The sequence below is a fragment of the Salminus brasiliensis genome, chromosome 13, assembly GCF_030463535.1.
Source record: "Salminus brasiliensis chromosome 13, fSalBra1.hap2, whole genome shotgun sequence".
Lineage (NCBI taxonomy): Eukaryota > Metazoa > Chordata > Actinopteri > Characiformes > Bryconidae > Salminus > Salminus brasiliensis.
The window spans coordinates 21373958-21401542 of record NC_132890.1 but is presented as its reverse complement, the minus strand read 5'-3'; the positions used below and the strand labels follow the sequence as shown (position 1 = coordinate 21401542).

Sequence of the window (27585 nt, the reverse complement as noted above, 5' to 3'; positions counted from 1 at the left end):
AGTCCTGAGCGTCTAGTGTGAGTCTGTTTCAAAACGCTGGGGTGTGAGTCCGAGTCAACTCTTGAATTTCCTGGGTGCGAATCCAAGTCAAGTCTTGAATGCCTGAGTAGCGTGAGTATACGGTGCAAGTCTGAGTGTCGATCTCTGTGGACTGAGTCTGACTCAAGGCTCAATTAACGTTGGGTTAATTCTGAGTCAAATCTCGGGTCTCAAGGGTGTGGGTTACTTTAATAGTTCTGAGAGACAATAAAGTAGAGCAATCACTAATTTACTAATGTAGTCTTCCACAGCCACCTTGACACCCTCCCTGATTACAGAGAACTGGAACTTATTGAATTTATTAATGGGACAGACCTTGACAACCTGTCTGAAAAGCTGAGCCACAGTTCATTCCATCCTCCACTCTGAAAACTGTAAGTCAGTATGGGATAATTTCAAACTGAAGACGGTTAATCAAAGTCCCTGAAAGCACATCTGCCTGCACAATGGGCTGATATCTCTGTGCTGTAATTGCCTGAGAAAGAATCAATAGCAGCAGTTTAGTTCACATTATGCAACTGTGCAGCTTTCTGGCTGAGTGTGAATTATATATATATATATATATATATATATATATATATATATATATATATATATATATACACACTGTATGCACACATATGAGTATGTGGAAGGTATATGTATGCAATAACGTCTGGATATATTATATGCATTATTTCTTATTTCCTTTAGAAATAAGTCATTAATATTGAAATTCATTAATAAGGGATTTTAATATTTTAATAACCTGCTATAAATATAAAACACAACCAAGTCTGACATGAGTCCTGAGTCTCTGGGGGTTGACATATAGTGTGAAATCAGTCTTAACCCTCAGGAATGCCGTCATCTTCCACTTGAATAATGGGATGTATACTATGTGCATCATACAGCTCTGAAAAATTACACATACACACATTAATACAATATGGCATCATAACATAAACAACCTATAACATGTCAGAGGATGTCCTGCATGTACTGGGAAATTTCCATTCAGAAATACTTCGTAAAATTGTCTCCAGAGACAGACTGTGTCCCTCTGCATCCAGGGTTGTAGTCTGTGTACCCTGGCAGGCATCATGGGAGGTTGTAGGTGTAGTTTAGTCTTTGGCTGTCAGTGTTTTCTGATGTTGCATAAGCTGGAATTAAGGAACTCTAAGACCTTTAGATGGCATGACCATATCTATAATAGCAGATACAATAATGGTGGTCAATTGTTTTAGGGTCTCTCATGTTGTCAAGACCACACCAAGAGTTTTGGAGACTTGATTTATGATGATTTATGAATCCTCTCAAGGTTGCTGTCATTCCTGTTGCTTGTGCACCTTTTCCCACCACATTTTCCCCTTCCAGACAACTTTTACAATTAATTAATATGCTTTGATATAACTCTGTGAACAGCCATCCTTTTCAGCATTGACGTACTGTGGTTTACTCTCCTTTTCATCTGCTAGGACGAAGTGAAGTCAACTCAGCAGTATACCCCATAATTGTGGCTGCGTGTACTTCACTAGGCCCAGAGATACATGTTGTTTATACAGTTTGTATAGTAATTTCCTCAAAATAAAATCAGATACTGGAATTCTATAAGCCATTCTGATCAACAGCAAAACAAAACTTTACATGTAAAAAAGAAAACATGCTTTAATGCAGTATATATGTCCTATATGTTTTACACAGAGGTAAATACATGCATGTAAAAAAAAAATTATACATAGTCTTAGTCTTAACTGTAAGAAGCAAAGGTTATTTTCACTCTTTTAGGTTTAAGAACTGAATGTTGACATTTGAAAATGTAATTTTACTGTTTTTACTACAAATTCAAAACATATGTATCCCATATGTGAAACACACCAAACTACTGACCATACACCAAACACACAGTGTTTTATTTAAAAATAATAATAAAAAGATAATATACTTGTAAACATCCAGAAAGATGAAATGGAAGCTTCATTTGGCTTTGACTGCTCCAGAGGTGCTGGCTTTGGGCTTTCTGTGAAAGTGATAAAAGTAATAAAAAATTATTAGGTCAAGCTAGCATGTCCATTCACAGGTTCAGACAGTTCACAACGGACCACCGCTCATTACCACATCCCGTCACTGATATTCCGTGTGCTGGACGATGCTAAAAAGATCATTGTTTTACTTTTTGTGTTTTAACCTCTATAACAACACACCCAGTTCTGGTGCATGTTGCTGAAAAGGGGAAAATGCTGCCTGGGATTTTAGTGTTTAACTCTTTCTGTGCCTGGTTTGGGGTTCCCTTCCAAATCCGACCAATTACACGGAAGCCAAACAGATAACTGAACTCCCACATTCCTCAGCTGAATCACAGCTCATAACACATTAAGACTCCCTAAGGAAGTGAATGGTAATAGAAGTGACCCTAAGCCCTTTGTTTACCCGCTCTCTCTATCTCTAAAATTACCTGCACACAGCTACAGCCGGCGCTCAACCAGCGAAATGAAGAGAGATATTACCCAGGAGGCTGTGAAAGAACAAACATGCGCTCCCTGTCGTTATGAATGAATGGAGGAAAACAAGAGAAGAGAACAAACAAACCCCACAAGAAAACACACACACACACACACAGACACAGATATAGTCACTGGGGCTTGCCCGATATGAAAAAATGTCATCAATATGAATTTTCAAAGGGTTAATTTTGAAGTTATTTGACATTCAATTGTAAGTGCTAACATTATTTTTAATGTGCCAAAATAACATAGTTATTGTGGTCAGCAGGGCTGGAGGTTTTACTCAGGTTAAACGGTGCTGAGCACATAAATTAACATGGTACCGTCCTGTGTGTTCACCCCAAATACCAAAACATGTCCACGTTAAGACAAGACAACATGTGCTGGACACGGATCGAATTTGGCCTCCGCATTTAACCCATCCGTGCAGTGAACACACACATGCACACTAGTGATCAAACACACACAGTTACAGTGAGCACACATGCCCAGAGTACTAGCCAGCCATTGCTGCAGCACCTGGGGAGCAGAGAGGATGATGGGCCTTGCTCAAGGGCCCAACGGTGGCAGCTTACCGAGCCCAGGTATCAAAACCACGACCCTGTCATCAATAGCCTGGTGCTCTAACCACTGAGCCACCACTGCCCCTTTCTTGTGTACCATATAGAGCAAATCCCTATCTACTAAAAACACTATTTTTTAAATATAAATCTGGAATCTATTTACATACTTTTCCACTGTTAATATAACAGATTACAGTTACTGTTTTTGTGCATCCTGATTACATAACACCTCATCTTCACATCAGCTATAGGCATTTATAGCTATAGGAGAGACTCATTAGTATAAGTATAATGAGCATAATAATAAGTATTATATAAAGTATATTTATACTGATATTAAATAAGTATATTGCCCCTTTCAGACATTCATGGTAAGCCAGAACTTTTCCAGACATTACCTGAAGGACCTGAATGTATAACCACAAACGTCCACATCATTTGTACCAGACATTATCCAGGCTTCATCCTGCCAGCCCCCCCCCTGTACAAAGTCTGAGTAATGTCCGAGGGAACCCATGTGTGACTAGAGCAGGTCATTTTCCAGAGATTTCACAGTGGGTCATTCCACACCTCCTGCATGCGCTACACAGGCGCAGCCTCTTGCCTGAACCGCATAGAACATTTCCAGTGGTGAGAAAGCGTCTGACACAGAAAAGCTCCAGCTGTACACTAGAGGTGTTGAAAACACCCACACCTGATTTTCCTACCATTTTCCAGCTTGTCAGTGAGGCCCTAAAAGACACTCACCCTAAACTCCTGCTGAGGGCTCTTCCGTAATTCCTCATCACACTGACTTTCTGTGTGTAGCGCTGAGCTCCTTCTGGAGGCCTGTTCACCTGCTCCAACACTTCTTTAGGAAAAAGACTCTTTTCATCAAACGGCGCTTTCAAACCTGCTAGAGAAAGAGAGAGAGCCTAAAACTCACCCAAATCTGATCAGAAGAAGGATAAACTGCCTTGTAACTGTGCCTTTAAGACACAGATATATGTAAACGGCCACTGTTCTGATTGGCTGTCCTGTAATGTACCTTGTTCCAGAAGCAGTGTGTAAGTTAGGAGTGAATTCCTGCTGTAGACAGCTGTAGACTGAATAGTTGATAATATGTAAACGTATATTAAGAATCATAATTGAGTTATAATTATTATTATTATTTAGTTTACACACATCACTTGTGAGCTAGGTTGAGAGTGAGTCCACCACTCAAAAATATTCATACAGCCCTCAGAAACTGACCCAAGATGACGGTCTAGAGGATGGCTAACACACATGCTACACATCAACAGAAGAGCTATAGTCTCCAGAAAGGTGAAACTACAAGAGAGAGGTTTCTTATAAAGTGGCCTTATTATAGGAGTGTAAGCATGACATTTGTTAAACATTTTAAGTAAATCAAGTAAGGTTAAGGGATTTCCTTACTCTCTCTGGTTTCTGGTAGTGGTGGTGGAGCCGGGGTGGAAGAATCCCACATGTCTCCAAAATATAAATGAGGATTGATGATGAAGTCAGGCTTGTTCAGTTCTCCCACTGTGTCAAGCTCCTCCAGTCTGAGCTCACAGAATGTGCCTAAAACCAGAGAACGAATCAGTCACTGGAAATAACACTTGTACAGTACAATGAAGAGCCAAACGTTGCAGAGCTGGTGCCTTTCTTATTGCTGTGATTGCAATTGATTGTAAACAATGTGATTAGTATGTACTTCAATCCATGTTTCTAGATAACCATGAGTCCTACAGTGTCAGAAACCACATACACAGATCAATTTTAGACTACTTAATAGCTCCAACCACTTTGAGAAGAGTTAGACATGCAGTTAGCATCAGTTAATCTGATTGAATGCTGAACCGTGGCTGTAAGGACACTGAGAGGTGAGAATAGGGAAAGGACACAACTGAATATGAGCTAAAACTGACCAAGAGATGTGCTCTGTACACCATTCACATACGGATGCTGTCTGCTGTCACTCAGCTGCATACCACAGCCCTCCTCAAAACCCCACCCTAGCATGTCAGCACCATCGTTGAGGATCTGGAGTTGCCTAGGAGACAGTACACAGTTCAGGAAGGTCTGGTAGTGAAGACCCTGATCATGGAAATGTGCAGGATGTTGATTTTCATTCAAGACAGTACAGGTTTGATCCAACATTCAGATGTTGCTTTATATGATGCTATATTCAATGCTTATACGTAGGTTATGAAGTCCATCTGTAGGTAGCCTTCTAATAAAGCATGACCATGACTAATATTTATGTTTGATTTAGAGCTTCGAGTCTGGTCTTCTGAAACCTTCTAAACCTTAATCCTAACTTAAATGTTCCTGCCAAAAACGTGTCACTCAAGAGTGACAAGAGATGAGGCAGTTGGATAGTAAGGGAGTAAGGGAGTGGAGGGGGAAAAAAAACATATATTTGTGAACTTGTGGAACTGGAGTAATGAATTTTCAGATGCTGAGTTAAGCTCCTGCTCCTTTATTAAAGAACGTGGCAGCTTTTCATCGCAGAGTTTAGCCAAAGTGCAGCTATTCTTCACACAGCCACGCGGCCAGCTTTAATGAAGGCCTTTATCAAGAGATTATGGTACTGCATTAAGGCAGAACACTCAAACTCAGTTCCAGAACATCGGTAACAGAACTGTTGACATTAAAGTGATAGTTTAAAGATAACTCTTATGTACCAAACCCTATAAGAATTATAATATACCTGACATAACTGCATACCAACAATAACAATGTCAATGATGACAACAACTAATGATAATGACAACAACGTTAACAACGATACTGACACCTACAATCACAACAGCGACATCAACAAGAACAGTAACAACAACAATCACAACCACAATAACAATGACAACCACAACTAAAATGACAACAGTGACAATGACAAAAACAGAAACAACAATGACAACCACAACAACAATGATGACAAAGACAACAATGACAAAAACAAGAACAAAAACAACAATGACAACCACAACAACAATGATGACAAAGACAATGACACAAACAAGAACAGTTACAACAACAGTGACAACCACAACAACAATGATGACAAGGACAATGACACAAACAAGAACAGTTACAACAACAATGACAACAACAATGATGACAATGACAACAATGATAAAAACAAGAACAACAGTGACAATGACGACAACAGTGACAACAACAAGGACAATAGTAGCAACAAGACCAATAATGACAACAATGACCACAACAGCAGCAACGAGAATGACAACAATGACAACCACAACAATGATGACAATGACAACAACGACAATAACGGAAACTAAAAGAACAATGACAATAATAATAACAACACTGATAATATTGATGATGATGATGATGATGATGATGATAAGAGGGAAGAAAGAAGATCCTAACTTTTCCTAAAATTTTCCTGCCAAACAATGACAATGATAAACTGAAATGTAGCTGATCAGCAGTAACTATAAAAGAATGCTTCTGTGGGCGGAGCCTGGATGCTGCAACCCTACTACACAACTATACTAGCCCTTAGACTCACCGTGTGTCCGGCTGCTGTTCGTCTCCATCCTTCCCCAGTTTGTAGTGATCAGTCTCTGAGCTCTCTGGACTGCAGATAGAGTTTTTCCGAACATCCATGCATTCCTCTGTCCCACCACTTATCTCTCGGGTCTCCTCCTTCTCTTTCTCAAGCAGGCCTTCCCTAGGTCCACCCAAGCGCCAGTGCGTCTCCTGGTGGACAGCGGTGGACAGCGGTTTAGTATTCTGTGTGTACTAAAACAGCTTTTACAACCTTTTTTTTAACATGACTGCAATAAAACGTGCTGTTTTTGGAGGTCAGACTGTAAAGTCTGAGGAGTGAGCAGTGCGCTTTAAAACTTTGAAACCTGAAACAAATGTTTACATACTACATCAGACTTTTACGTTAATTAAAAAAAAAAACATTAAGGTAAACACTGCAAAGATGCTGCAAAAAGTTCAGTTCAGATGAAGTTGTGAATCGGTTTGGCCAGTAACATGGAAAAGATTCAGTTGAAAAGAGTGATTTGTTTGTGAGTTGGATGCTGGTAGTGTGTTCGAGGAGAGCTGAAAGCACTGCAGATGCAGCTCTGATCCATAACGCATACATCCGCATGGCCTGAGGCTACAACAACAACAACAACAACAAAAAGGGGAGGCAAAAGTTTACAAACATAGCCTTGAGCTACTCTAATGCGGGCCATGGCTGTTTGAGATGTGTGTGTGTGTTTTCTACTCTTCCTGTAACGAGCTTTGTGCTGTGAGTTTCTCCGTCATCCTCAGAACCCCGCTGTCCGGCAGCTCGAGAAGAAGACTCTGCGCTTTTATCACAAATCAATACAGACTAAAAGTCTGACAGGCCTGGTGTGCTCTCAGCACCTCGGCTCCGCAGCGTCGAGACTGGATACTTAAAGTGATAGTTCAGCACAAAATCACATCGACTCAGTTTTCCTTCTTACTTCAACTGTCGTCAATCAGCCAAGTCATGTTTGGCATCTGAAGTGTTTGTCTTTAGTTTTACGCCTTAGCTACGAGACTAATGTAGCCATTTCCTTCCTTATTAGCATGGGATAAGGACACGTTGCATTTGACTCCAGTGCAATGCTGGCCAGTGATGTGGGTAGAAAGTTCCAACTACCCATCCTGGAGAGAGCAAGGCCCCGGCTGCCGATGGCTAGCAGCATGACCAGGATTTGAACTGGTGATCTTCTGGTCAGAGTGACAGCGCCTTATTCCGCTGGACCACTCAAGGCCCTGCAAACTGCATTTTTTGAAGCAGTTTAATCTGCTTAGATTAAAGGGTTTCCACTTCTAGGATATTGTATCGCTGTTGCTATGAGAGAACTAGGGTGAAACTAGGGTGTTTTTATTTGATGGTTATACTAGTTTTTGCAATGGGGTTGTTAGCTAGTTTATAGGCTATGGTGTTGCTAAGTGGTTGTTATGGTGTTGTTAAGTGGTTGCTTTGGTATTTTACATTTTTTTCTTTGGCAATTAGTTGCTATGGCATTCTTTATATATATTTGCTATGCGGTTGTTAGGCAGTTGCTAGGTAGGAAATAGGGGGCTATGGTATTGCTAGGTGGTCCCAAGTGTGAAACTGATTTTGTTTGCTATGGTGGTTGCTATGGTATACTAGGTTGTTGCTATGTGGGTGTACGGTAATTGCTAAGTGGATGATATGGTGTTGCTAGCTGGTAATAGTGTTTATATGTGGTTACTGTGGGATTGCTAGGTGGTCACTAGGGTGCTATAATATGGTAATGGTAATGGAAATGGACAGATGATGTCGCATAGCTTTGCAATGCATAACCATAAAAAATCTACATTTTATCAGGTTTCTTATGACAGTGATGATGTGTAGGGTGGGTGACCAAAACCCACCTGGCCAAATATCCCAATGGTGGGTCCAGGCAGGTAGCTGAGGGCCAGGCTGCAGTCAGTTGAGGCACTGATGAGGAAAAGTTGGTCGCCATGGACACACGTCTCAAGGTGAGTGACGCAGTCAATGTGAGGGCGGAGACTGGACAGTAGCTTTGGAGCCTGATTGGTTACTCTGTCACTGGGGTAGAGACAGTACTCCTAATAGAACAGAAGAAAGAGGACACGGTAAATACTCCCCAGTCACTTAATCAGAAGCTCCTCCCTTGTAAAACCACCTTAATGGATATTCACCAACTCTGCCATCTCAGCGTCACTGCTGTGCTGAGAACTGACCGGATACCATCAGCCCTGTGGTGACTGAAGCAACAGATGAGCTGCAGTCTATAACTGAATACCCACATAGTGGAGCTACAAGGGTTTCCAATGAAGAGTCTTGTAGCAGAGTGGAAGCACAGAGTAGGTGTTTCTAATAAAGTGGCCAGTGAACAAAATCACAGGGTAGGTGTTTCTTAAAGTGGCCAGTGAGTGTAAGAACAAGGTCAGTGTTTCTAATAAAGTGGCCGGTGAATGAAAGCAACAGGTCATTGTTTCTAATAAAGTGGCCAGTGAATGAAAGCACAAGGTCGGTGTTCCCAATAAAGCGTCCAGTGAATGGAAGTACAAGGTCAGTGTTTCTAATAAAGTGGCCAGTGAATGAAAGCACAAGGTTGGTGTTTCTAATAAAGTGGCCAGTGAATGAAAGCACAAGGTTGGTGTTTCCAATAAAGCGTCCAGTGAATGAAAGCACAAGGTCGGTGTTCCCAATAAAGCGTCCAGTGAATGGAAGTACAAGGTCAGTGTTTCTAATAAAGTGGCCAGTGAATGAAAGCACAAGGTTGGTGTTTCTAATAAAGTGGCCAGTGAATGAAAGCACAAGGTTGGTGTTTCCAATAAAGCGGCCAGTGAATGAAAGCACAAGGTCGGTGTTTCCAATAAAGCGGCCAGTAAATGGAAGCACAAGGTGAGTGTTCCCAATGAAGCAGCCAGTGAGTGAAACCAGAAGGTCAGTGTTTCTAATAAAATGGCCAGTGAATAAAAGCACAAGGTCGGTGTTTCCAATAAAGCGGCCAGTGAATGAAAGCACAAGGTCGGTGTTTCCAGTAAAGCGGCCAGTAAATGGAAGCACATGGTCAGTGTTCCCAATGAATCGGCCAGTGAGTGAAACCAGAAGGTCAGTGTTTCTAATAAAGTGGCCAGTGAATAAAAGCACAAGGTTGGTGTTTCCAATAAAGAGGCCAGTGAATGAAAGCACAAGGTCGGTGTTTCCAATAAAGCGGCCAGTAAATGGAAGCACAAGGTGAGTGTTCCCAATGAAGCGGCCAGTGAGTGAAACCAGAAGTTCAGTGTTTCTAATAAAGTGGCCAGTAAATGGAAGCACAAGGTTGGTGTTTCCAATAAAGTGGCCAGTGAATCGAGGCACAAGGTCGGTGTTACCAATAAAGCCAGTAAGTGGAGGTAGTGGAATAAAACAGAACATAATAGGGTCTAATAGAAGTATGGACTGGACGAGTGGACGGACAGATTGGACTGTGCAAATCATATAGTTCTAAATAAAACACCAAAGGCTGACATCTGACCTTGCCTACAGCAAGAAGAAGACAGAGGGAAAATAAAACTCAGTGTAAAAGATTTGTACAGAAACCTGCGGGGGTAATTAGGTTAGAGCAGTGGAGGGTTGGTACACGCAGTGGAACAGACAGGCACTTGAATGAAAGCCATGTCCTCCTGGAGAGAAACCATGGCAATCCATTAGACTGCCTGTAAGGCAATTACATCAGACAAGTGGGCCGTCCGACGGCTAAACGCGAGGCCACAAATTATCATGAGTTGTTAAAGCAGTAAAATGAAAACGAACACCCAATCCATCCTCATCGGAGTGAGCGGTTATATTTCGGGGGAAAGTTATGGGGAAATTGACAAACACCCCCTTCGCCCACCATCAATCACTACTGTTTCGCTGTCAGCCTCCCTTCATCTCTCAAGGACAAAAACGTGCGTCTGAAGGCAGCAGTGATGAGGGGAGGAGGCAGTGATTTTCCCCTCAAAACACTGCAGAACACGCAATGTTATTAAAATATTAAATATGATATTATAGTCTTATAATTCCTACATGATCAGGTTAGCTCTTTAAAATCAACCCAAAAAGTGTGTATTTGTACCATTTAAACACCTGTCCATGTTATTAGCAGACAACCAATTTCAAAAGTATACTTCAGCAGCCTTTTAAAGCTCCTCTAATGAACCCAATTGATGATAATTGTTTTAATCGCAATGTGAATTACATCCTGGATTTGTGCACAGAAACTATCACAGTGCACCCACCAATAAAGGCAACAGGAGCTTCTATAATACAGTGATAGAAACTCAGTGGCTCACAGAAAGTTCCAGTTCCACATGCTGATCCATTTTACTGACCATTACTCACCCTCTTCTCCAAGGGAAGATTTTAATCAGCTAAAGGAAGCTACTTTGAAGCTATAATCTTTTATTATAAGGTTCTAAGCTTTAACAGCTTGTAAGCTTTATTTTAAGCTTTTACAACCAGTGTTGCCAACATAGCGACTTTGTTGTTATATTTAGCGACTTTTTTTGGCAACTTTTTCTGGTGTTATTGGAGACTTTTGGAGACTCTGAGGTGAACACACATGTTACTGTCCTCAGCAGTAGCTGCTGACGTGAGCCCTGCCCCATTGTGCTCAGTCTTACAGTCAGAGCAGACCCACAGCGCTCCAAATGCCCAAAGTCACCGCTGACCCCGCCCCGCTATTTACAGAGCGGGATGTAAATATAGATGACCAGAAGATCGTGTCTTCAGGCACGAAAATAAATCACTGCATTTACTTTACACAGTCTTAGTCACTCCCTCCCCTCAAAACTAAAACCAAATTAAATACATAAAAAGAAAGAAAACAAAAAAAACTAAGGAACTCTATCAAAGTGTCTGTTTTAAGGTCACTTTGCTGGTCCCAAGCTAACAGCTACTTTCCTTACTGAGGAGTTGGCAACACTTTACAACTTTTTGACGACTTAGCAAGCATTTACAGTTTTCTCCTGTTAAAAGTAGAAGATTAAGAAAAATGCATGCTTGTAGATGCTATTACTCAACCACAGCAAATGACTATTGTAACCTAGATCTCACTAAAATACTTTACATAATTTAAAGTTCAAACTTTAAAACAATTGTCACCTGGTCGTTTCTATCTTTTTGACATGATGTGAATCTGGCAGTTGTTCTTCATATTTTATCAAAATATGAACAATTTTTATCAATGTTATGATGAATGGCCCAAGAGAAATGCTCCAGCATGACTTGGAATAAAGTCTTTTTTAAATTCATTGTTGCAAGTTAACCATTTAAGTGTATCAAATAATTAATTAATGAATTACTGTGAGTAATGAAAAATGTGTAATTTTTAGATAAGCAAATAATAAGAATTATATAAAACAAATTAAATAAGTAATACATCATTACATAAATAAGAAAATATAACCAGATACATGATTATCTGTGCTCTGCATGCACCAGAAAAATACATACAGATTGTATATAATTTGAAATTACGTTTTACTTTCAAGAAATTTAAAGAATATAAGAGATTAAACAATTTTGGGTTCTATGTGTTATTTGGTTTTAAAAAGCTGTGAGCAATAAATTATAGATGCATCAAATATGATTCTAAATGAAAGCAATTTATGCATTTAATAAATAAATCTAACACTGTTCAAACTAACACTGCAGATTTAAAGGCTTATACAATATTCTTGCTATTATTTGATGGTTCATGCTTTGAAGGGTTAAGAATGTTTTTTTCCTTCACCTGCAAACTTGCTGTTTTGGGGAGACAAGGTTTCTCTGGTCAGGCCATGATATGGTTTAGTTTGCCCACAGAGAGACTGCTGATTATAAGCAGATAACGAGTCCAATATCAGTTACTAACATAGGGTAACATTGTGTAAAGTGGCTGTGATGTGTGGCATTACAGCACTGTTCTACACTGTCCTGCTTTTTACCTACATCTGTTCAGTCTCACCTGTATGTCCCACACCTTCACACCTCCGTCCATGTCTGCTGTGGCCAGGTAGTGTCCACTGCTGTCCACAGTCAGAATGATGGACCCTGAGTCTTTGTGGGCCACAAATTCACCCACAAGATGACAATTTACAGAGTTCCAGAAATGGACAACACCCGATCCCCCACAGGACACGAGATCAGCCCCACCTAGGAGCAAAATCATTGAAGTGTAATTGAGAATAATTATAGTCTGAGTTTTAGAATTTTACACATAGACACACTCACTGACCCCTCGCTTTATGTTTATTTGGGTTTATTCTCATGTTATATAGAGTTTTACAGGCAGACACATTCACTGACTACTGACTTTATGTTTATTTGGGTTTATTCTCATGTTATATAGAGTTTTACAGGCAGACACATTCACTGACTACTGACTTTATGTTTATTTGGGTTTATTCTAATGTTATATAGTGTTTTACAGGTAGATACAACCACTGACCACTGATTTCATGTTTATTAGGATTTATTCTAATGTTATATAGTTTTACAGGTAGACACACTCATTGACCACTGACTTTATGTATATTTGGGTTTATTCTAATGTTATATAGAGTTTTACAGGTAGACACACTCATTGACCACTGACTTTATGTATATTTGGGTTTATTCTAATGTCATATAGAGTTTTACAGGTAGACACATTCACTAACCACTAAATTTATATTTATTTGGGTTTATTCTAATGTTATATAGAGTTTTACAGTAGACACATTCACTGAGTACTGACTTTATGTATATTTGGGTGTATTCTAATGTTATATAGAGTTTTACAGGTAGACACAACCACTGACCACTGACTTTATGTATATTTGGGTTTATTCTAATGTTATATAGAGTTTTACAGGTAGACACAACCACTGACCACTGACTTCATGTTTATTAGGGTTTATTCTAATGTTATATAGTTTTACAGGTAGACACACTCATTGACCACTGACTTTATGTATATTTGGGTTTATTCTAATGTTATATAGAGTTTTACAGGTAGACACACTCATTGACCACTGACTTTATGTATATTTGGGTTTATTCTAATGTTATATAGAGTTTTACAGGTAGACACATTCACTAACCACTAAATTTATATTTATTTGGGTTTATTCTAATGTTATATAGAGTTTTACAGGTAGACACATTCACTGAGTACTGACTTTTTTTTGTTTATTCTAATGTTATACAGATGTTTACAGGGTATACAGAGGTATATACACTCGGTTACCAGCAACTTTATTTATTTGTGTTTATTCTAATGTTATATACAGTTTTATAGATTTATAGGTATTTCTGTTTTATTTTAGGTTTATTTTAATGTGATTTTGAATTATCTGCTGTAGTACACAGTTGTAAACAATTTCTGTAGACGACTTTTATATAGCACTGAATTATATGGAATATTAATAAAATAATCAATGCTAACATTCCAGTCAGTTAAATTAATCAGTCAAATTGACACTTGACTTTTACTCCACCTCCAGCCTGACTTCATACACTTCATACAAGTCTCTTTACCTGATGCTGCCGCTCCCTTCCGGCATTCCAGAAAGGCCAGTCTGGTTATACCGTAGCTCTCTGTGTCCTCCTCACCACAGAGGGTGCTACAGAGCAGCTTAGCAGCAGAGTTTACAGAGTGTCGTCTAGCACTTGTAATGCTAGCTTTACGGAAGGTGTTCTCTGCAGTAGGAAACAAAGAGAAATTCCTTATTAATGCAGGTGATGTTTACACACTGGCCACTTTATTAGAAACACCTTATTAGAAGGTATCTAGATATGCCTTTAAGCACAGGTTGAAGGCCTGACCTGACTTAGGCTTGAGGTCTTGTTGTTTGGTGCCCGAGTTGAGTTTGCGAAGTGCATTTTCAGTGCTGTTGTTCCACACGATTATCTCACCATCGCTGCTGCCTGCACAAATGATATCAACAGAAAAATGAAACAAGCCAAATCTGGTACTTTTCATTATTTATGAATGTAGAAGAGTCATATATTTTCACCATCTTATCTCCAGGAAAGGCTCTGGGTACCTTGACAACTGCAAAAAGCAGGGGGCTAGGCTTAAAACTGCTTAGGTCACATCTGCTTCATTATAAGCATATCTTTCTATATAGTAGTAGTGAAAAAAGGGATCTTGGACTCTTGAACAAATGCAGAGACAGTACAGAGCTGCACTGGCAACAAGTAGCATCCAGCATTAAGTTCAAGATTCTGCTCAATACCCTTCACATAAGTCCTTCACGGTCTGGATGAGCAAGCTTCTCTACCCTTACTGTCCCCCTCGTACCCTCAGGTCCTCAGACAGCAGCTTACTCACTGTCTCCCATTACACTCACCACTGTCAGTGGCAGATCCTTCAGAATTCCAAAACTCTGGAATACTCTACCCTAGTTTTTCCGGGACTGTTCCACTGTCTCCTCCTGAAGACCTTCCGGTTTTAACAATACGTCTGTTCTTCCTCTGTGTTATAGGCTTTTACTTACGTTACTCCTTTCCTTTGTCTTTTGTTCTTTTGCGAAAGGTGGTATATATATATATATATATAACATTATTGTCATTATTATTATAATTATTATTATTATTATTACTATCATATTTATTCATTTATATTGATATTATATTTATTATATTAACTATTAATGTATATAGAAAAACATATACAAAACATCACTCTAAAGAACCATCAAACATTTAAGCTATATGGGGACCACATGTCCTCTTTTTTCTGGACATGCCCCTTTTTTGGGGATTTGTAAATTGCATAAAATGACCAGGGGTTTGCACTGATTACTAGTCCCACCAGTCCCACATTCTGTGTACAGATTTGTACAGCGGTAAACACATACTGTATCTTTTAAGCCTGGCTTTCTCACTGCTGCTATTGATTTATATGAAGCTGCATCCACATGCAACTATTGGTCAAGCTGCTTCCCAACAACTGCAGCCCTGAACTAGAATGTGGATGTGAAGATGAATGAATGAATAAATGAATGAATGAATGAAACACAGATCAGTTCTAGAAAACAGTATCAGTTTGAAAAGAGGTATGTATTGGAGGAGACGTGTCCTGATACTCCTAGTGAGGAGAGCATTGCTAGTGCAGAGAGGAGCTACAAATGGGTGGGTAAATTGGCAGTGCCAAATTGGGAGAAAAAAGGGAAATATTAAACAACAAACAATTACAGGTTATGAAAATAGGGGCTTCTGTACCAAACCAGAGCATCATATATCAAAGTAAGAGACATTTGTGGTTCAGTCCATGTGCACAGATCCTATACTGGATATGGCATGTTCACCATAGAATCCACAGTTTTAGGGTGCAGGGATTCAGCCATAGTTTGACATTCCAGACACGCACAGTTCATTCACATGATGTTTATTGATTTGGACGTGTGCATGCGGGTCATTTCAGAGCATTTACATTTACATTTAGGACAGATACAAATTGCAGAAAGATTAAAGCTGAGCAATGAGGCTTGTAATGTGATGATAGCATTCATAAGGGGGGTTTTACAGGAGAATGTGGGCCAAACACAATAAGCTAGCTCGGACGTTTTCTGTTGATATTCCATAAAAAATAATATCCAATAAAAAAGAATACATTTGTCATACATTTGAATACATTGGCCATCCCATCTCCACAGCGGTCATTTGTACCATGTCTTTCTAAAGTTGCCACGACCAGCAGCTGCTAACTCCTAACCTTGATGGAGATCAGGGAATGGAGATGTATATCAGAAGGTTGCTGCAGCTCTTTAAATGCAAACCTGAAAACGCGTTTAGCCATCGCAGCTAAGCCATGTCAAAGCTTCTGAAAGCTGGAGATGGGCGAGGATTTTAAAAGAGGAATGATGAGGAGCAGAGCAGAGGGCTTCAGGTCCAGAAGAAATGAGAGGCAGCGCTGGACCTCCATTATTCATCTGCCCATCGGCCCTACTTATCCGACACTGCTAACAACATCCACTCTGACGCAGGCTGCGGCCCATTCTAATCAGAGCTCTAATGGGGAAGCCGAGGTGAGCGCTGATGGCCAGAGGCGCCGGCCGCTCTCTCCTGACTGACCGTCACATGCTCAAAGACTTGCGTTGGCCGTGACGGGACTTCAGAAGAGGTAATAAAATCGAACATGAGTGTGTTACAGGTTAAAGCGCTAGTTCGGGGAAATATAGGGAATTTACTTAACATGTATTCATGCATTTTTCCCCCTAAAGCGTGTGTGAGGACCTGTGGCGGCCTGATGGACAAAAACGACAATTTCACTGACTGCTAAAAGTAGAGTGAGCGTATTTAGATTTTTAAAAAAGAAGATACTGGGGACAAATGCGTGTCCACCATGGTTATGATGTTGTGACCGAGTGGGGGAGTTTGGGCTTTGTAGGCCTAGATTTAGGACTGTGGCAGTGTGTAAACAGTTCTACAACCATGCAGCTATTAATGAACATTAATACATACATTTACTTATCTACCAACACTAATAAATTAAGGCCTTAATAGCCTATATGACCAAATCATCTTCTTTCAGATCATCCCATGAGTCATTTACCTCACAGTCTACCTTCCATAATTATATATAAAGTTATTTGCCATAAACAAATTCACTGGTCGCTGGTCAGTCCTCCACACAAACTATTACTATGTGATTTTGTTTATTGAAATTAAAAACAAACTAGGCTGGGGCCAGTCAACTGTGATGGGAAGCAGTTTGACCAATGGCTGCATGTAGATGCATGTATGTATAGACCAGGTAACTTTGAAGAATGAAACTATCAGCTTTTGCAAGCCCAACGAGGTGCCCACGGTCAGGGCAAGGCAGCTAGCCATAACGACTATAAACAGCCAAGGATCTTTAAGGCAACCTGCCACCTACAAGCAGCAATTGCAGAGAAAAGTATTGTCTATATATATATATATATATATATATATATGGGATATGTTAAACATTTTGAACTGCAGTAATGAGTATACATAATTATGCGCTATTATGAAATTATTTTTATTGCGGCCCTCAAAATGTTTTTTGAGCCCGTCCTAGTAATTATATTTCAGTAATTATGTAGCGTAAATTGAAAGTTTCGCAAAAACTCAATAATAACTGCAGACTTTTAAGATCTTGAGTGCAACTCTGAACATGCTTTTTGTTCTGCAGTATGCGAGACAGAGACACATGTCCCTTCCTTTTTTGTCATCTTCTCTCAGTGATGTGTGTGTGTGTGTGTGTGTATGTGTGTGCAGTAGTGAAAGTTGAACCGAAGTTCAGTGTTCTCCTGGATGTGGAGCTGAGTGCCTCTAAGGAAGAGAAAACACACTCCGGTGAGTGAGAACAGATATACTTGCATAAAACCCGCACCACACGCGCTTTGATAAAACGGGTTCAGATACTAATGAAGTTTTAATTATTCCCTGCTGATTTTGCACTGATGCAGATTCACCAAACTCTGCCTTTTATTATTATTATTTTATTCTCTTGCGTTTGCTTTTATATCATTATGTAATTTTTCCCCTCTATTACTGCTCTACAATGACGCATCATCGCCCAAAACACCAATCTTGTATTTGCACTCACTGGCCACTTTATTAGAAACACCTACATCATACTTCCACTCACTGGCCACTTTATTAGAAACACCTACCTTGTACTTCCACTCACTGGCCACTTTATTAGAAACACCTACCTTACGCTTCCACTCTCTGGCCACTTTATTAGAAACACCTACCTCGTACTTCCACTCACTGGCCACTTTATTAGAAACACCTACCTTACGCTTCCACTCTCTGGCCACTTTATTAGAAACACCTACTTAGTACTTCCACTTACTGCCACTTTATTAGAAACCCCTACCTTGTGCTTTCACTCACTGGCCACTTTATTAGAAACACCTACCTTGTACTTCCACTCACTGGCCATTTTATTAGAAACACCTACCTTGTGCTTCCACTCACTGGCCACTTTATTAAAAACCCCTACCTTGTACTTCCACTCACTGGCCATTTTATTAGAAACACCTACCTTGTACTTCCACTCTTTGACCACTTTATTAGAAACACCTACCTTGTACTTCCAGTCACTGGCCACTTTATTAGAAACCCCTACCTTGTACTTCCACTCACTGGCCACTTTATTAGAAACACCTACCTTGTGCTTCCACTCACTGGCCATTTTATTAGAAACACCTACCTTGTGCTTCCACACACTGGCCACTTTATTAGAAACCAGCTATGTTCTACCCCTACCTATAGGCCCACTATATATGTGTATATATGGAGGGCAGGGGGCAGAGAAAGGGAATGGAGGACTGTACCTGTAACTAAAGTCTGTGGGGGTCTGAAAGCTGCACACAGAACATCATCGTGGTGCTGAACCCCACCCTTCCATTCTGCTGGCTGGACAAAATACTGAGAGAATGAATTCAGCCTGAACACTGTGATCAACCTAACCAGAGAAAGAGAGAGAGAGAACAAAAAACATGAGGTGAACTCAGATGCACATTCAGAAATGACTTGAAGCTTTTATAAACGGGACATCACATAAATCGTAAAGACATTTACATTAGTCGGTCCATAATATCCCCCAGTAATGTATACCCAAACTGATTGTACTGGGTGTTTACAACACTGGTGATTAGCTGATCGAATTGTACCTGGGGTACATATGCAAGGATTTCATCAAGGAATAGTTAAACAGGTGCAAAAAACAAAACTCTGCCTGTTATAACTCTGGGTTACATCTTATGTTTTGTCCAGCCCAGCCTTGTCTCAGAGTGTTCTCCCTGTGTTTACATGATGTCTCTGTCCATGTGCATGTGATGTTGATTTGGTTTCCAGCTCCTCACAATCCTGGCCAATTTCATGAGTATCACTTGTGTCCTGTCTGTAGCCCCGCCCTCTTGTTATTCTTTCCATGTGTTGCATGTTGAGTCTCAGACCCTGTTCACATGAAAATTAAATTTTTTGTCCCTGAAAACTGAGCTTTTTAAAAACGTAGCCATGATGAAAGATGGACAAATTAAAACGGAGCATTATTAAAACGCTGACGTATGCATATGCATGTTTCTATATCATTCTCAAACACATAACAATAAGATGGTTCAACTGAAAGACGATGGTCCTGAGTCTCCTTTCCAAGAGAAGTCCTTCCAAGAAATCCTCAAGAAAGTTAACTGTCCTTCAAAGGCTTCCTACAAATGAAATACAGTGTATTACAGTGAGATACAATCTCCAAAGTACTTTTTCCGTATTATTTTGTGTAACAGATGGTACGTTCCAAGAGAGCCTACCTAAAGTACAATGAAATATCCAGCAATTTCTAGGTATTAACTGGGTCAACATTAGGTATTAGGACTCGGCATGGCCTAAATAATGCGTGTTCTGATGAGTTCTGACATCTAAACAGGGGGATACAATGTTTGGCCTTTTGGCAACTGTCTCTAATATTGGCACTGATATTAACACTACTGGTCAAAGGTTTTAGACTTGGTCCAGTGTTACTCTGAGCTACAAGGTGTCTGATGTTGTTGTAGACTTCCTTCTTCACCAGAGCGCTTCGGTTTCCTTTCAGTTTCCAAGAGTAAATTGATGGAGTAGGAAACGTTACTCATGAATCTGGATTTATGTATATGTGATTTCTCTAAAGGTAAGAGCTTCACTTGTAAGAGTGTTAATGCTCCGTCTGCTTTGTTAAGTGTCTTTTTCTAGACATTATGATGTCAATCTGGACGTGCAATCACTGAAAGTACTGTGGTAAAGAGTGAGGGAACACAGTCTGTTCCAACACTGCTTTTATACAGAAAAAGAGTAAATAGTCTGGGTCAATTTTTTAAGGCCTAATTCAAATCCATTGTTGTGTCGGCCAGCTGTATGTACCACCTACAGCCCAGCTGTAAGTCAACCTGTTCACTTCCTTCCTCAAAATACTGCTCACCTTTGTATTTAGGCCATTATGTAAGGTCACAGGGCCTGGAAATTGGAAATCTGGATAAAAAATTGGGGCGTTCTAAATCTTTTTACTGGTAAAACATTACTGAAAATCGATAAACGATAACCTCCCCATTAATATTACAGGCATTTAGAATATCTAAGTGTCTAAGTGTCTTCTGATTTGTCCAGTGGTGAGATGAGAAGGTGATGGGATGTGACTGTAAGAACCAGAAGGTGTCCAAGCCTATGTCTAAAAGTCTGGTTTGGTTTGTGTCTGTCAGGCAGAATAAAGCCGGGACACACTCGTACACTCCGCCTGCCTCGCTCACTCCTCCTGCACCCTGCCTCGTCTGACTGCTCGGAGTGTTTTCACGGCTTTCGGAGGCAGCAGTGCTCTCGGCACATCAGCTCTGACGCTAACCGGCGACGATAGGCCTGCTAACATCAGCGCAAGACGAAGAGAGAGGAAGATACGCACACACACACACATATAGACAAGGACATGTTTAAGGGGATGAGAGGAGGAACTGTGAGGTGAGAGATAGAGTGTGTTTGAAACATGCCACAGACACACACACACACACCAGGCTAAACTAGATCTCAGATGGAATGTTAGAAATGACAGCAATGACAAACACCTAGCCCACTGTCATTTGTCAAACCAGCGTCTTCTCCTCCCAGTGCGCTCTCCTGTCTCAAACGGGTCTGAGGGTAGAGGTCAAGCAAAGAGCGACACAAAGCAATATGTACCCTGCCCAAATTAGGGTTACCAGGGCCCATCCCTGGAGCCTGAGGGTGGTCAGTCAGCAAGCTCCTGATGAAACCTGGTAGTGCTCAGAAGCTGAGCCATCTAGAGTGCTTTCAAGAATGCAAAATCAGGGGTGTAAATTGGGTATGGAGGCAGATGGAGATAAAGCAGGGATGGACATAGTTAGTGAGGTCAGGATGTTGAATGATCACCACCCCACCTCATCCCCACACAGACTAGTGAATATGGGCATTGAGCACACACCTCTCTGCAGTGGAGCAATTGGGGGTTAGGTGCCTTGCTCAAGATATTTATATAGTGTTGGTCCTTCACATTCCCCTACTCCCTGATTCCTGCCAGTTCAGGGGATTGAACCAGCAACCATCTAGTCCAAAGTCTTTAATCTTTGAGCCACAGCTGCCAAAGGTTGGGGATAATTTAATTAGACATTCCTACAATTCTCTAATTTTGAGGCAGCCAGAACCTTAAGTCAAGAAACTAAAGTTAAGGCCTTGCTCAAGATGTACATTTCTCTCAATGGTGTTTAGCTGATGCTCTCCAACATTTAAACCATGTAATACAGTTAGAGTTACAGTAGTAATACTGAAGTGAAGGGGGGGGGGGTGTTCTACTCATTTAGCCCACGCCTGGCATTAGGTATGCCAGAATACCAGAAGGTTGATGTTTATCTGCTGCATAGAGTGCTATTCTATTGACAGTACTTCTCTACAGGGACAAGACAAGCTGTGTGTATTAATCAGAAGGGGTGTCCACAAACATTTGACATAGAGTGTAGCTGGTCTGTATCTGATCAGGAGCTGTCTCTCCTAGTCCAATGAGAGTTCCTACGGGGAATATGTGGCGATACTCACAAGTCCCAGTTTTATTAAAGTGCTGAAGAGTGTTGCTTTAATGAGATAACGAGCCTCAGAGAGGAAAGCTCTGACTGTTGTCGGTGCATGTGGCCAGAGTATTAAAGCTGTGTGGAAAAGATGGAGCAGAGTCTCTGAAGAAGATGCCTCCCACCGACTCTGCAGTTTAACTGGAAGAATTCAATGCTCATGTTGGGAATCCCTGGAGGGATATGACTGAGAAAAACGGCCCCTCAAACTTTTCTAAAGCTGTGCAATGTATGCAAGTCATGGGCTGCAAGTCATGGATTGTCACGACCGCTGCTTATACATGCATACGTGTACTTTATCTCACACAGGTAAGTTGATTTTGTAATGGTGCCACCTCAAACCTGAGGCCATATGTTTCATACCCTCAGGTATAGAGTAGGGCTGTGCTGTAAGTTAATGAGATGACTAGTTTCAACGTAATGGTGTAACCACTGATTTACCAGAAGCCTCTGCGTAAGAATCACACTTGAGCACACAGACTAGTGTATAAGCACAGTGAGCAGTGAGCACACACCTCACTGCAGTGGAGCAATTGGGGGTTAGGTGCCTTGCTTAAGATATTTATACAGTGCTGGTCCTTCACCTTCCCCTACTCTCTGCTCCCTGTCAGTCCAGGGGATTGAACCAGCAACCTTCCAGTTCAAAGTCTTTCATCTTTGAGCCACAGCTGCCACAGACATTCCCCCAATTTGACACTTTTGAGGCCAAGATGTCCAAGAGGTTCCAGCCAGAAACTTAAGTCAAGAAACTAAAGTTAAGGCCTTGCTCAAGATGTACATTTCTCTCAATGGTGTTTAGCTGATGCTCTCCTACATTTAAACCATGTAATACAGTTAGAGAACTACCCCAACCAGAATTCCACTTCACCATCACAAGGCCTTGGAATCCATTAGGCAAATGTGGGGAAGTGTTGACCACTACAGGAGACATTGTCAAGGAGTGGAAAGTACTGTTGAGACTGAAGGCCATATATATTTGCTGAGATAGTGTCCCTTTACCATGACAAGGTTTTGGAACCCCAGTACTAAGCAAATGTGGAAGTACAACTATATATCATAGCTGGTATCGTGTAGTGTGTTCTGGGATAGTGTACATAATGTAGTGATGGTACATTTGGCCTAAGATTTTCTACCAGACGTTGTGACAGAGGAGCTTTATAGAGATCCGGGTCTAAGCCCCAAGTGATACCGTAGCTCCATATTGTATTAGTGACATTGTAGCTACAATGCAAAACTAAAGAAGCAAACATCAGATACATCTTGGATAATTGACTGTATTTGAGTTTGGGAAATTAACGTTTAGACTACTCATTTATTCCTGTAAAGCTATCTTACCTCTCCCAGCCAAGCACCAGTACAGTCCTTTTCAGCACCAGTATCTGAGAGATCTCCACCGCCAAGCCTCGGCCTGCATTTAGGCTGTGGTGACAGTGTCCATTAAAGTCCCACACCTGCCAAACACACACACGGACAGGATTAGCATCACCTAAACAAATAGAGCCGGGAGGCAGCAAATACAAACCTAAATGCAGGGTGATGGATCAGCACAGGGAGTGGATATGTGCTGTGGTAAGAGTTGCACACACATCCTCATACACTTCCAGCACATTTTCTCCCAACAGAGAGAAAAGTGATGCTGTGTGCAGGTTTTGTGAGGAGAGGTAGACTCCTGCACTTCAGTCCTGGGGTGTTATTTCACAGTGCCGAACTTTCAGTTAGCCAGTCAAGTCAAACCACCCCTTGAAAAAAAGCTGAATGTTTCCACAGGGCAGTCTTCACCTACGGCTTAAGTTGCTACTGCTGTTACTACCGCTACTACTAGCACTAAAGAAAGTGGCATGACTGCCATGTACTATTACTGCTACAGCTGCTGTTCCTATTGAAACTATTACTGCCACTAACAATAATAACAAACATAATACATTACAATTGGATAGGGATTTTAAATGCCTTAAAGATGCTGACGATGGCCCAACTTAAGCAAACAGCATGAATATTAAACAGCATAATTGTACATTCATAGAAAAACTAAATGGGAAAACAAATAAAACGAATATACTACTACTACTGTTGCCACTACTGCTTCTACTACTGCTACTATTACTAATAGTACTGGTGCTGCTGCTGCTACTAGCAGTGCTACTAAAGCTACTACACTGAATACAACTGCTTCTACTGCTGCTATTTCTACTAATGATAGTAGTGCTGCTACAGTTACTACTAATAATAGTAGTGATACTAAAGCTACTACATTTAATAGAACTGCTGCTGCTTTTTCTACTACTAGTAGTACTGCTGCTACATTTCCTACTATTAAGAGTAGTGCTACTAAAGCTACTACATCCAATAGAACTGCTTCTACTACTACTACTATTAGTAGTGCTTCTAAAGCTAAAACATCCAATAGAACTGTTTCTACTACTACTATTAGTAGTGCTACTAAAGCTGCTACATTGAATAGAACGTCTTCTACTACTGCTACTTCTACTACTAATAGTAGGGCTACTAAAGCTGCTATATTAAATAGAACGTCTTCTACTACTACTACTATTAGTAGTGCTACTAAAGCTAAAACATCCAATAGAACTGCTTCTACTACTACTACTATTAGTAGTGCTACTAAAGCTGCTACATTGAATAGAACGTCTTCTACTACTGCTACTTCTGCTAATAGTAGGGCTACTAAAGCTGCTATATTAAATAGAACGTCTTCTACTACTACTACTATTAGTAGTGCTACTAAAGCTAAAACATCCAATAGAACTGATTCTACTACTACTGCTATTAGTAGTGCTACTAAACTACTACACTGAAAACAACTGCTTCTACTTCTGCTATTTCTTCTACTAATATTCCTGCAGCTCCAGCTACTAACACTACTGTTGCTACCTATACTATTAACATTATTGCTACTTCTATCACTTCTACTGATACTACTACTGCTGCTACCTGTGCTAATAATAATATTACCAATAATAATAACACCAATAATATAATGATTATATTATACAATTTACAAATATAATAGACTAGAGAATCCACACAGCTTAAAACAGATATTACCAGGATAAGAAAGAGAATGTAAATGTATCTTTAACATCTGTCTTTGCATCTCAGCAAACCCAACAGTATTACAGCGTAGGTTTGATATATTTGTTTGTTTTGATACTGGAGTACAGAGTTATAATCGAGCCATTTGTCTTTGTCTAAATGGAAAATTTTGAATGCAGTTTTATAATTTTTCTAAAGATGCCACCCTACAGGCTATCTGATACTAAATTTCAGGCTTGATATATGGTTAACCTTGGAGATTCAAATATTCCAAAATACTAAGCAATTTCTTTTTCATAAATTGATCCACATCACGGCTTGAGATATGAAGAAGGTCCTTGAGACAACATGCAAAGCGCAATACTGTTGTGATTTTACCTGCTTTGTTGCTATTTTCTCTTAACGCCGTCGGAGTGTGAAACGGGTCCATTATCACACGGGTGATTTATCATCATCTGATCATTTAACATGCCTCAGACTGGTGATTCCTTATCATACAATAATTGAAATTGCTCCACACTGGTGATTTCTTAGGCATTTCTTCTCTTTTAGCTTCATATTTAGTTTTGTTTTGAGTATTTTGTGATACATTCCCAGACAACATGCTCATATGGGGCTCACATGGCTGGAATGTGGCCTTGGTGGATTGCAGGTGGGCATGGGCTTTAAGTACGTTTGTACATACTTTGTTACTGGGACCCAGCTGACCTTTCCAAATTGGCCCCATTGTTGCAGCCCACCTTAACCTCACATGAGGCCTGTCTAGGCCTTATGTAGAGTGTACAGGCCAGATGAGGCCAAGGCTTAACCCCTCCTGGTCCCATCACTGACCCTGGTGGGCATCCATATCTGCGGCCAACATGGAACCATAAAACCCTTCTGGTTCCCAGTTGGGCTGGGATAGCTATCATTGTTTTGTTATTAACATTTTCCATACATTACCAATACCTGTTCTGTCTAAAGGCCTTTGCTGATGAAATGTGCTGTAGTTTAGGCTTAGCACAAGACGAAGCTTCTGAATACTAAACAAAGAAATGAATGAAAGTGGTGGGTATTTAAACTATTCGGGCTATTCAGGAAATATGTGTCAAACTGTCTATGTCTTTGTGACCTCTGACCTTGACCACACCGTCCATGCCGGCGGTGAACAGTCTCGTCTGCGTGGCGTCCAGCGCCATGGTTGAAATCCTTGCATCGCCATGACAACGGGGGAACTGCTTGACCTTCTGACCTGTGTCCATGAGCCAGCACGTCACAGCAGAGCTGGCATCACTGCTGATGACCTTGGAGCACACAAAGTAGGAACAGCGTTACTTACAGGCAAAGTCTCAATGATTCACTGTGTGTGTGTATGTATGTGTGTGTGTGAAAGACAGTGACTAGAACTACTCAGACATTCCCTACACACTTCCTTGTCTCCCACCCTTCCCCATTTTTCAATTTGACAGATTAAAGAGGGAAAATCTGCTCCTTAAAAATCTCACGGTAAACAACAAAGCAACAGATGCAGAACCAGTTTGGAGCATCTCAGGCAGCAGATATCTCTCGAACACAACAGCGCAAGGTGTCTCTTTCTCCCTCTCTCTCTCTCTCTCTCTACACTGACCTGAGAGATGGAGAGACTGATGGAGTGGTTCTGTGGCGCCATACTGCCCCCACCTGTCTGAAGAGGGAGTTGTAGAGGACGCAGGTGACGACGCTATCGTGGCTCATCGTTCTCCTGCCCGACTCTTTTTTGGCCTCCAGAAGGAGCAGAGAACTGTTGAAGGAGAGGAAGAGGCGAGATCGCTCCTCGTGGAAGAAGAGGAGTGTCTTACACTCCTGGGTCTTGGGGAAGATTCCTGCGATGCGCTGGATGCACAGCTGGCTGGCCACATCCCACACTCTTAACACCTGACAGAGAGAATCCTGCAGGTTTAAAAGTGTAGTTTTGGCCACAATTTAACCTGACTGAATTTCTCTGCTTATCCTAAATGTAATCAATCAGCCAGGACATGTTTGGTGTTTGTTTTTTCAGTTTTGCACTGGAGTTATTAGGCTATTGTAGTAATGGACAAGTAATGGACGGAAGCTTGACAAAAGGTGGTCTGTTGCTGTGTTTTGCTCTGCTCTGCACTTGCAGTCCTAGTTTACGAACCAGCCAGTCCAGTGGAACAGCTAATTTTGAATTGCTCTTCCCAGACTAATGCACATTTACAACCTTTGTTCTGAAGGCCTCAGAGAGGCCCATGGTGAGAAATGCTTTATTAGCCTCCTAAAAAGTCTATGGACCACATATGGGCCAGAAGTTTTATTTCAAACATATTTATTTCCAAAAAATAGCTTGAGCAGTTTGTACAGAAGTCCCTGCAGTTACTGAGTAAAACACCTTAGTGTCTAAAAAGGGATAAGGTCTTGTT

General features: G+C 40.7%; 1 protein-coding gene across 5 annotated transcripts in view; it reads right to left on the bottom strand.

Annotated features, from left to right (window-relative positions):
- Positions 1 to 896: 896 nt before the first annotated feature.
- LOC140575086 (cilia- and flagella-associated protein 337-like) overlaps positions 897 to 27585 on the bottom strand; it is a 39167-nt gene continuing 12478 nt past the window's right edge. For 4 of the 5 annotated variants that reach the window (XM_072695228.1, XM_072695229.1, XM_072695231.1 and 1 more), the window contains 13 exons: positions 26846 to 27079; positions 26305 to 26469; positions 23471 to 23586; positions 18872 to 19002; positions 14382 to 14483; positions 14094 to 14255; positions 12541 to 12728; positions 8471 to 8668; positions 6609 to 6799; positions 4996 to 5120; positions 4502 to 4648; positions 3833 to 3980; positions 897 to 2038 (listed from right to left, as the gene is read on the bottom strand). In XM_072695228.1, the coding sequence (XP_072551329.1) occupies positions 1996 to 2038; positions 3833 to 3980; positions 4502 to 4648; positions 4996 to 5120; positions 6609 to 6799; positions 8471 to 8668; positions 12541 to 12728; positions 14094 to 14255; positions 14382 to 14483; positions 18872 to 19002; positions 23471 to 23586; positions 26305 to 26469; positions 26846 to 27079 (1950 nt within the window). In that variant the 3' untranslated portion in view covers positions 897 to 1995. The remainder of the gene's footprint in view (positions 2039 to 3832; positions 3981 to 4501; positions 4649 to 4995; positions 5121 to 6608; positions 6800 to 8470; positions 8669 to 12540; positions 12729 to 14093; positions 14256 to 14381; positions 14484 to 18871; positions 19003 to 23470; positions 23587 to 26304; positions 26470 to 26845; positions 27080 to 27585) is intronic. The other variant, XM_072695232.1, reaches the window with a different exon arrangement.